Source organism: Pelophylax lessonae, assembly GCF_965119305.1.
Source record: "Pelophylax lessonae genome assembly, chromosome: 4".
Lineage (NCBI taxonomy): Eukaryota > Metazoa > Chordata > Amphibia > Anura > Ranidae > Pelophylax > Pelophylax lessonae.
Window position 1 is genome coordinate 214,025,226 of NC_138771.1, and position 11,993 is coordinate 214,037,218.

Consider the following 11,993-nt stretch of genomic DNA (forward strand, 5'->3'; position numbering starts at 1 on the left):
AATCTTCCCTGCGAAGTGCTATTAGAAGACTCAGACTTACTAGGTCGCTTATCCATACTCAAGATTAAGGTCCACTCGTCCACTATAGTGATTGCTAATGTATACGCCCCCAACTCGCCCCCTAAATCCTATTTTACTGATCTTGCCTCCAAAACTAGCCCCTTATGTCCACTTCCCCCTTCTGCTGGGAGGGGACTTTAACCTAGTAATGCGCCCCTTGGAAGACAAATCCAGGGATACCCACTCTAGATCACAATCACATCTTACCTCTACGCCCCTCTCTGACTTTGCAACTTCCTTACATCTCACTGATGCTTGGAGACTCTCACACCCCCTTGACAGGGATTACACCTTTTTCTCTCCTCCCCATAACAGCCTGTCCCGCATAGATTATTTCTTGTGTAACCACATGCTCCTGAAATCCACATCAGACCCCTCTATTGAGCAAATTGCGATCTCAGACCATGCCCCAATATCTATCTCCATTATAGACTCTAATATGTCCCCCTCCCTCCCTATCTGGCGCTTCCCGTCCTACCTTTCCAATAATAGCGATCTCCAAAAGTTGCTAGACTATCCTGTTGGCTGCTGGGAGATCTATTGTTGCTGGGGTGAATCTCTTGTTGCTGGTAGGTATTTTTGTTGTGGGGGGCCTATTGTTGCAGGGGAAAATATATTGTTGCTTGGGGGAACTATTGTTGCGGGGGGGGGGGGCTATTGCTGCTGACTGCAGATCTATTTTACAGTTTTTTGTATTGTTGCAGGGGAGATCTATTGTTGCTGGGGGTGGGGGGATCTATTGTTGCTGATTCCAGGGCATCTATTTTACTGCTTTTATTGTTATCATTAACAAATTCCATGCAAATGACCTAAAACCACAACATGATACTTGGTTCTGTATTCTCTAAAAGGGCCAGTACTGGGAGGTGATTAGGGGGTGGAACCAAAGGACAATGCTCAGAGGTGGGTAGGGGGCAGAGGCAAGGGGTGACTAAGAAGGGGTGAGTACCTGCACCTATTCTCTGAGAAAAAAAGCCCTGGGTACACCAGACAAAAACGTGGGTACTTGTCAGGTGTTCATGCCAAGTTGTGCATGCCAAGCTCCCCAACCAAGGGTTTACGGACCTAAATGGCAACATGACCCAAACATTGGTTAAAAAAGATTGGCTCTTTGCACCTAACACTGGAAATGTAGCCGTGGATAGAAAAGTCAAAGGTAGTATTTTCTTTTATAGTTAAGTTATTAGTGGTGAGCCCTGAAAATTGATTGTTGTGTTAATTGAGAACATCACACCTTTGTACATCACCTAATTTAATCTGCAGACAGATCAAACAGACTAATTTGATGTCTTGCTGTACGTCTACCCTTGTCTGGAGCTTATGCTGCCATTAACATTAGGTAAATTCAAGGGCTACGGTGCCAAGTATTGATATACCTGGGTTTATCTAATACTAGTGCCCATAACAGGCAACAAATCTATACCTAGACAAATTAATTAGAAACAGCAATGTAGAACATAATAAATATATGCCAGTTTGCTACACAGTGATAGAATAGAAAAACAAATCTAAGAAAGTGGCGCTAGCCTCATAGTAAACTAAGCATTTAAGACTCTTTTCTGTACAACAGTGATTTCATATTTTGGTGTCTTCCTGGGACTGCATATCATAAAGCTGTATTAAACCCAAAAACAAGCATTCATTATATTGTAGCTTACCATGTCTTAGATGTGATGTCTGCATTCGTTTTCTTTTTGTAGACTTTCTTTCTTCTGTTTTTTCAACAGAACAAGCTGTCCTGCAAATGTTGCAGTTAGAGGGTTGAGGCAAACCATTTGCAACTGACAGGAGTGCATACAAAGGTCAGCTTTTATTTATTTATGTAAAATATTTATCCCAAAAGGAAAAAAAAAAAACACCTGCTGTAACTGCTTATGAAGTGTTAGCTGGGGTTTGACTTCAATTTGTTAGTGTAGTTAAATCTGCTAAAACATCTAACACCTCTCTCTCTCTCTCTCTCTCTCTCTCTCTCTCTCTCTCTCTCTCTCTCTCTCTCACTTTTTCTCTCTCTTTCTCTCTTTTTTCTCTCTCTTTCTTTCTCTCTCTTTTTCTCTCTTTCTCTCTCTTTCTCTCTCTTTCTCTCTCTCTTTCTCTTTTTTTCTCTCTCTCTCTCTCTCTCTTTCTCTCATCCCTGCACCCACATTGCTTGTGCAGACGTTTTAAGTTTACAATGGAGTGCTTCCCCATTAAGAAAATCACGCTACTCTCACACAAGGTTGGAAAATAGCATTTATTTTTTGTAATTATCATGGTATCTTACATTTCAAGATGTTCTCCGTCTTTTTCAATGCTCATTTTTTGTTAAACATGTTGTTGGAGAATTTGTTGATTCCATTACTAAAGTATATACTTTGTATCTGTGAAGTATCCTTTACATAGAAAAAAAAAACGAATGGCCACAAATCGCAACGCACCGCATGTGAATTGCACAGGAAAGCACAGATTGTGAGAGGAGACCGGTGGAAGGGCACGTGACCACACAGAGGCAATGTGAAAGAAGGTATTTATGGGCATAATTTTAAACAAATATTTATACTGTGTAGTATACCTTGGTATAACAGAGGGGCTGGCAGTATTCCTACTCAGACTTTACAACCACTTCAAAGTCCCTCCCAAGTTTTCGTTGTGTTTGTGTACTGTTGGGGAAATTTCTATTCACTTCCTGTACCAGAGACTCAACAGGATGTTTGAGTAAAATAAAGGAAGTCAGGGAAATTCCACTCTTAAGACAATTGTCCCTGGAACTGATGTCCTGATTGGCAGATTACCTCTTGTTCTGGTGACAAATCTAAAGCTAAATTTTGATTCGTGTGTAGCCCAATCTGTTCATAGAAACATAGAAACATAGAATGTGTCGGCAGATAAGAACCATTTGGCCCATCTAGTCTGCCCAATATATCTGAATCCTATGAATAGTCCCTGGCCCTATCTTATATGAAGGATAGCCTTATGCCTATCCCATGCATCCTTAAACTCCTTCACTGTATTTGCAGCTACCACTTCTGCAGGAAGGTTATTCCATGCATCCACTACTCTCTCAGTAAAGTAGTACTTCCTCGTATTACTTTTAAACCTTTGCCCCTCTAATTTAAAACTGTGTCCTCTTGTGGTAGTTTTTCTTCTTTTAAATATGCTCTCCTCCTTTACCGAGTTGATTCCCTTTATGTATTTAAAAGTTTCTATCATATCCCCTCTGTCTCTTCTTTCTTCCAAGCTATACATGTTAAGGTCCTTTAACCTTTCCTGGTACGTTTTTTCCTGCAATCCATGTACTAGTTTAGTAGCTCTTCTCTGAACTCTCTCTAGATTATCTATATCCTTCTGGAGATATGGCCTCCAGTACTGCGCACAATACTCCAAGTGAGGTCTCACCAGTGTTCTGTACAGCGGCATAAGCACTTCTCTCTTTCTACTGCTTATACCTCTCCCTATACATCCAAGCATTCTGCTGGCATTTCGTGCTGCTCTATTACATTGTCTTCCCACCTTTAAGTCTTCTGAAATAATTACTCCTAAATCCCTTTCCTCAGATACTGAGGTCAGGACTGTGTCAAATATTCTATATTCTGCCCTTGGGTTCAACAGAAGTCAGTCGTTAGAGCAGCTTTTGTCGAATGGTCCTTCTGGAAAACCAGTATTCGATCAGTCGCTGCAGTCAATGGCTACATTGCTGATCAGTGTATTCTGACAGGGAGGGTGTTCCTGCTGTCCGAATACAATAAATACAATAGCCAGCAGGGGAGATCCCTGCACCCACATTGCTTGTGCAGACGTGAAAATCTGTTGAGTTTTTTCCATTTAGCACAATGACTGAATGAAAAAAAAAATAGCTTAAAATCTTGGATTCGCCCCTCACTTTCTTTGTCCATGACATTTGTCACCAGGTCAATTATAGTGGAAGTAAACTTCCTTTCCTGACTATTACCTATAGGTAAGCCTATAATAAGGCTTACCTATAGGTAGTGTAAATATCTCCTAAACATGCAGCGTTTAGGAAATATCTACATTGCATGCAGCCAGTGACATCACTGGCACATGCGCTCTAAAGAAACGACCACCCATGCCGTTCCTTCCGAGACCTGTGCCAGTCCGGCCAGTCACAAAGCCAGAGCCCACAAACCTGGAAGCAAGAGGGGTGAAGCTGGAAACGGCTGCAGTCCTGACATCCCGGCGCTGGAACAGCTTTGTTTTAAGGCAAGTTTCACATATTGCGCTAGTTTGCGATCCATACTAGCACATTATGACTTTAACTTGCAGGGGGAAAAAAGACAATCGCTTTAAGACAGCAACGAAAACTTCACAGAGGGCCTGACCCTTGCAGACTTTACCCAAAACTAAAAAAAGAAAAAGTTTTGCCTAAAGACGTAAACTCCCAGACAAAAGAGTAACAATAAATTAAATAAAAATGAATTTAAAAAATGGGACAGATTACATGACCCACTTGGTATTTTTTTTGCCATCATTTTGCTACGTTTCTAAAGCTTAACTGCAGCCACCGACTCTGACCTCTATATAAAGTTATTTATAGACATTACATGACTTTCATCTTATTCTTGTGATTTCAGCATAATCAACCAATCATTGTGAGTTTTCTATGGTTATAGCAAAAAACTATTCAAAGCTCTATCAAGAGAAAGTGCTAGCGTTGTTGGAATTTTTTCACCTGACAGCATATTATCCTTCTGTACTGGTTGTCATTAGGACGTAAATGCATACACCTCATAGTATAGGATAGTATTTATCCTGCGTAAAGAAGATCTTGCAATTGGGATGTTTACCATTCAAGCATCATGTCAAAATTTTGGTCAGCTTTAAACATATCAGAACCCAAAAACAAAAGAATATAATACTGTATAGTGCATTGCAGATTAATAGTCCTTAGATAGGGTGGCTGCATGTGTTCTTATATTATTGGGCTTTTTTTCACCCGGTAAACCTGTGAGTAAAATTCTGCTCTTGCGGAAAATATACTGTATTTTCTGGTGTATAAGACTACTTTTGAACTTCAAAAAAATCCCCCAAAAATGGGGAGTCGTCTTATACGCCGAGTATAATATCTCCAAGGTAACCTAAGTATAGTATTACCGGTAGATGTAATCTCTCAAGACGCTGGCTGTGTGGGAATCCTGTACCGGTATACCGTATGTACAGTAGCTTCAGATACATACAGTGTATCGCGCTGAGCCAATCAGGGAGAGCGATGTATTCTATTATTGAATGCAAAGCCTGCTCGGATTGGCGAAGTAACATCAGCCCGCCTCTCTGACTCAGCCATTCCGAACAGGCTTTGCATTCAATAATAGAATACATTGCTCACTGTGATTGGCTCAGCGCGGTATACTGTATGTAGCCGAAGCTACGGTACATACGGTATACCGGTACAGGATTCCCGCACAGCCAGAGTCTTGAGTTTACATCTACTGGTAATACTTATACTTAGGGTACCTTGGAGATCTATGAAAAATCTGATGTTTTTCAATGGTGTTGCCTTGCTTCGGAAGGGGGGAGTCTTATACGGCGAGTATAGCCCAAAACCTATGTTTTAACTTGAAAATTAGGGGGGTCGTCTTATACGCCGGAAAATACGGTACTTATCTGCAAATGTAGCCACCACAATGAAGAACCAGAAAGCTGCAATAAATTACATTTTGTTCTTGTGTTTAGTTATGCTTTAATCCTTTTGTCAAAAGGTCTGTAATATGTAAGTATTCTGATTAACCTTATATAGTTTTTATAACCAGGGCTGATAAACTGTTAACACAACACTCTAGCTTAGTGAATTGAAAATATACGCTTGAAATCAGTGAGACAAACGCAAATTGTTTTAAAGTAATAAACATTTTATCATAATATATTTTCCTTCTGTACACATGATATCGTTTTTTTTTTTACAATTCGATAATTGTGGCACATCAGGGATTGCTCTGATACACTGCCACCTGTCTAAATAAATCTTTATAAAATATATATGTATATATAATGTAGCTATTTACATTCAGTTCCGATTGAGTGCCTTGGATATTTTCAGATTACAGTCCAACTGTCACATTAACATTTATGATGTCTCCACTTTCTGGTGGCCAGAGTCAGCTGAATGTCTTTCTTCTGCCAGTGGAAGACCCTGTTGACCACGGCTTTTCCATGTTGGATGTCACCAGCAAGGACATAGACCATAGACCTGGAGTGACGGATCATGCGGTGTCCACAATTGTCATTGATGCGCAACCACTGTTCGATCATGTTGCGTGTGTCATATGGAAACAGCTGTCCCTGTTTAATAAATTCTACTGGACCCTCTGTCACATATTCGTGAAGTCCTTGGGTAATCTTTCTTCTTGCTAGTTTTACTTTCACAGCTATAATTAAAAAAAAAAGGATGGTTAATACATTATCTTAGATGTGTTTTTTATACACTGGCTATTACTTGAATTTTATAAACTCACGATGAAGGGTCCACAACAGGGCAGCATGGGATTTATTTTTACAGAGCTTTTTCAGCCCTGCCACAATTAAAAGCCTAATGATGTAGTTTACTTAATACTATCTGTGGGATAATTGAACATACAAGCTATTAACACTATCAGCCAATTAGTATTATCACAGCCTCCCACTGTTTTACAGCACCTAGTGAGGCCTTTACGCATGCAAATCTAGCAAAGAAATTTGCATTTGTGACTGTATTTGCATTCTGTTCCAATATCATGATATTAAATAACAGTATATTGAAGCCAAATAAAAGCTGATCATTATTAAGTGTGCAGTAAATACATATCTTGATGAAGATCCAAGAGAATTAAAAAAAAAAATTGAGATCTTCTTAACAGTGAAATAAAGCAATACAGTGCAATGAAGCATTTGGGGACCAGACGGATTTGGGTTGGGCTCCTGCTGACAGTCTAATTTCAGTTTACTGTATATGGTACTAGCAGGTTGTAAATGTGCAGATACCCCACTAGATGATGTCACTGTAGGTTGAACTGGATGGACTGGTGTCTTTTTTCAGCCTCACTAACTATGTAACTATGTATTATAGATTGCATTGTCAGAACATCCTCAAGTAAGCAGAGCACCACATTATACTAGGCCGTTAAGCTGACCATACATGGATTGAAATTTGCCTGGTTCAGCAGGGACCCATTGGCTGAACTAAACAAAATTGACCTATGTATTGCCAGCTTTAGCACATAGCAGGAGTTAGGCCGGTGATAAACAATTCAAATCTTGGCCGGATCAGCAGGAACCAGCCGAGATTTGAATCGTTGATGGGCAGGCTGAATCTACCGAGTTGATCAAATGATCCAACCTGATTCTCTTGCGATTATCTCAAGCAGCTGCTATTGCCGCTAGTGATAATCACTGTCTTCGTCCAGACGGGATGGCTTCCCCCGCCCGCCCCCCGCCGGGAGCAGACAATTGCTCGGCAGGAGGGATTCCCCTGTCAGCACTGTCAGTTCTGTGGTTGCAGGAAAGAAATTTGCACTGTGTATGTCCGGCCTTACACTCAACCTGTGGCTTTGCTTAAAATTTCTCTTTAAAAAATGTATGTCTGCTAACTATAACAATGACTCATTGGGAATGACTTACTAAAGGCAATTTGGGAGTTTTTCCTAAACTTAGTGAATGAATGTGGTGAAGCTTGGATTACTTCCATCATCCAACCATGTGCAAGCAAAAAATACAGTTTTTTTTTTCTTGCACACAATTGGATATTTATTGTAAAGTAAATATTCACTAAACTAAAGGAAAATTCCCTTTCAAAATGAAAAGCTTATCTGCGTTTAGTAAATCAACCCCACTGGATTCAGTACTTTGAGTTTTTAACCTAGAATGGATAAAAAGTTTCAGTATTGAAACCAGGGTCAGATTTACAAGCAATGGTAGGTCTGTACCTATAAGCAACTGAGACGAAGAGGATTTTCCTCTTATAGGAATGAGGCACACATTGCGACATCAAATGTGTTCCTATCGGTTGCGGTAATGGAAATTTGGGAGCCTAGCATTATTAAAAGTGAGCTAGCAATAGCAAACATTATAAACCCCCTTTTTTCTTTTTTTATCCACCTAAAAGTGTTAAGAGCTGGTTCACACTGGGGCGACTTGTCAGGCGACTTGGACGCCTGACAAGTCGCCTGCCATAGATTAGCACAGGACCCGTTCTAATAGGAGCGACACAAGTCACTCCGACTTGGAAAAAGGATCCTGTACTACTTTGGGGCGACCTGCATTGACTTCAATGATATGAAGTCCGTGCATGCCGCTCCGAGGTCGCGGTGCGCGCTGTGCACCGCGACCTCACAAGTCGCCCCGGCAAGTAGCGTCGCCCCTATGTGAACGGGGTCTAAGACATGTTTTAGTTAAAAAAAAACAACAACTTCTGATTCTAAAAATGTTGCAACATGGATTTAAAATAAAAATCAAAGTGCTCTCTGTAGTGCCTGTTAACTAAACTAAATCCAATGTAAAAAAACACAGAATGCCTCCTAACATAAATAATGGAACTTACCAAAGTCATTTACACAGAAAGCATCCAGGGCAGTTTTATATGAATAAGTCTCTTCAATCAGTGGGCATCCCTGACATGTTGGCTTTGGCAGTTCTGGAATGAAAACAGATCAACGTTTTAATATTACAGAAAGACAGGATACATAGTATATGGAAAAAACTTAAAGATAAAATAGTATTAAATACTTATAATATACTATGCACAAAAAGATAAAATAGTATTAAATACTTATAATATACTGTGCACACAAAGATAAAATAGTATTAAATACTTATAATATACTATGCACAAAAAGATAAAATAGTATTAAATACTTATAATATACTGTGCACACAAAGATAAAATAGTATTAAATACTTATAATATGCTATGCACAAAAAGATAAAAATAGTATAAAATACGTAAAATTATAGGCTAACGTGATTTAAATGAAGGTAGTTCTTAATAAAATATATTTATGAAGGGTTAATTACTACCCGTCACTGCCCAACAGTACACGTTTCCCTCCTAGCAAACAATCAGCAGTTACCTAGTTCAGATTCTACAGCCATTTAATCCTGATAGTAGTTACCTTTGTATTTGTACTGGTACTCTTTGCCAAGGTTGTCAAGGCACATGTCATCTCCAGCAGGGAAACGGTCACAGTTAAGGCTTTCAGGCCAGGATTGTTCATGGCATGCCAACACAGGGGCACAGCTGTCTCTCACAGCCTCACACATGCTGCGACAAGGTGGGATGAACCTGCAAAGAAGAGGTCAGGTCAATTTCAGGTCTAGTCAAGTGTAATTGCACTCTTGTACTGTCTAGAGTCATGCTTTTGTTACCATTGATTCCCTGCTAAATGGAACCTCCCTTAACACTAATATCCTGCTGGGAGACCAGTATTTCGGCTGTCTTCTGTGTTTTTACCAAGCTAAATTTGCACATCAGTAGAAATGCTATTAGCATTTGTCAGACCTTTGACTCTATTAGGTTTTATTCCATAGAAAAAGGCATTAAAGCCAGAAAATTACATGAACATGGTCCAACGAAATAAATGTTATTTAAATTGATGGAAATGTTTTTAATCCCCTTCTTAAAGAACTGAAATACAGAAAATACTTGTATGGCTATCTTGAAAATTGCAGGTGTAATTCCCAGTTGCAAACACTCAATAACTGATAATCCAAAAAATGGCTTAATTTAAGCATATTATAGACTTAGTTAATAAGTTGATAAGAGCATGTTCTAATGTAATGCCTGAAAGAACAAATTTTGTAACCTTGTCTATAGTAAGCTTCATTTCATGTCTATGGAGAAGATACTTACGTGTCCAAGCAGACAGGGGAGAAGAGGGAACACAAGAAGGTTCTGGCATATGGGTGGCAGCCGGTATTCAGCAGTTTATGCCATTCAGCAGACTTAGACACAACCTCTGCCATGCCGGTGTGCCCCAACAGGTTGGGAAGTCTCATTTCCGTATAGCCAACATCATGACACATGTTCAAGTCTTTAGGTATAGAGACACATCTTGTGGATAATCCTATGTCAAATGCTTTGCTAAGTCCAGCAAGGAAAGTACCAAAGAGAAGAACTATGGAGGAAGAAGTCATCTTAGCTGAGATGTGAAGCCTTGCTCAAGTGCTTAGGTACTGACAATGTTGAGCTCTAAGCCCCTTATATACATGCAAGTAGTCTCCAGCCCATTCATTATCCACGGCTTATCAAAACACACAAGACACAACTTAGACTCATTGCCCACTCAGGTGATTGTTGTGATAACTAAAAAGGTGGAGACACCCCGGCATGGCAGACTTTTCTTGAAAGTGATGTTTGCATAATAGATCTCATTACTTTGAAATTGTAGCACTACTGCAACATGTAGACTGGGATATTAAAATGGAACAAATTGGGGTTTTGTTATGTATATGCTAAGTGGTAAGTGGAGGTAACCTGGACAGACTGGCTGTCTCCTAAACTGGGCCAATCTGCATTGTGCTGTACCAACCTGACATATCCTAGGGATGGACTTATCAACAGAACATGCTTTACTATTGCTAATTGCTCCATGTCTCTCAGTACATCTTTACAGTTTAATAGGGACATTTTACCTATGTTACCAGGCATTATCAAAACTTCTGCTTTTTCTCCGGCATTTGAACAATTTTGAGTCTGGAGCCTAATCATAATTAACAGACTTTACTAATTGTTTGTCTCATGCTCTGATCTTGTGGGTAGAAGACACAGAATGGTAGGGCAATCTTCCTGTATATAAAATACAATTATATATTTTATCATGGAAACCCAAAAAATAAATTTAGGCAACCTATAGCACTTCCTCATTGAAAGGACTACAAGTCCCAATTAGCTACAGCAAATCCACAAGTTCGAAAATGCCAGTTTAACACAACTCAGAGTTAAATCTCATGATGGAACTTGTAGCTCCACTGCCGCTAAGTAATAATTTGCAATTTTCTGACCAACCCCATGGGCTTAATTTATTAACAGACAAGAAATACTTTATTAACAAAAATGTGCTTTAGTTATTTGAAAAAATACCTTTTGCTGCATGCTTGATGCAGTTTGCAGTACACCTTCTTTAGGTATATATGATAAATTAATTCATGAAAAACTCTATTACGCACCCATTCACATCACACTATGAGTTGCCTTTGCGCAACAAAGTACAAACATTTTCAGTGTGGTAGAAGATCTTAAAAAATTTATGTCACCTTTTATTTAATGATGTGGACCACAATGTAGTTGATTAACAGCCCATTCAGACTGCAGCGACACAACTTGGTGGGGCGACCTGTGAAGTCGCGGTGCACAGTGTGCACCGCGACCTTGGCGCAACTTGCACGGACTTCATATAATTGAAGTCAATGCAAGTCACTCCAGGTTGCCCCAAAGTAGTACAGGACCCTTTTTCTAAGTCGGAGCGACTTGTGTCGCTCCTATTAGAAGGGGTCCTGTACTGTTCAATGGCGAGCGACCGACCGCGACTTGTCAGGCGACCAAGTCGCCTGACAAGTCGCGCTAGTGTGAATGGACCCTTACTAAAACTGAAGAGTGCAACATCTGCTGCATAGAAACTAATCAGCTTCCAGATTTCTTTTTGTTTTTTTTTTGTTTTTTTGTTAAAGCTTATTTAAAGAGGTTGTAAACCCGTCCGACTTTTTGGCTACCTGTAAGAGAAACACATAATGAGCTAGTATGCATCGCATACTAGCTCATTATGCAATACTTACCTCAGAACGAGCCCCTGCCGTGCCACCCGCTTACCTGTATGACGGGCGACATGTCTTCCGGGATCGCGGCATCCGGCCATCTGATTGGCCGGAGCCGCGGTGACGTCGCTCCCGCGCACGCGCGCGGGAGCCGACAGTCACGGCACGGGGCTCTGAAGGAACAGCACCAGTGGCCGTTCCTTCAGAGCGCATGCGCCAGT

At 40.2% G+C, this 11,993-nt stretch overlaps 1 protein-coding gene across 1 annotated transcript; it reads right to left on the reverse strand.

Annotated features, from left to right (window-relative positions):
• Window positions 1–6,108: 6,108 nt before the first annotated feature.
• On the reverse strand, window positions 6,109–10,155 carry LOC309554765 (secreted frizzled-related protein 5-like; the record flags this gene model as incomplete). The annotated part of the gene is made up of 4 exons (XM_082256466.1): window positions 6,109–6,416; window positions 8,564–8,656; window positions 9,135–9,304; window positions 9,872–10,155. 4 exons carry the CDS (start codon window positions 10,153–10,155, stop codon window positions 6,109–6,111), a joined length of 855 nt encoding a protein of 284 aa, XP_082112592.1.
• Between the last annotated feature and the right edge of the window lie 1,838 nt (window positions 10,156–11,993).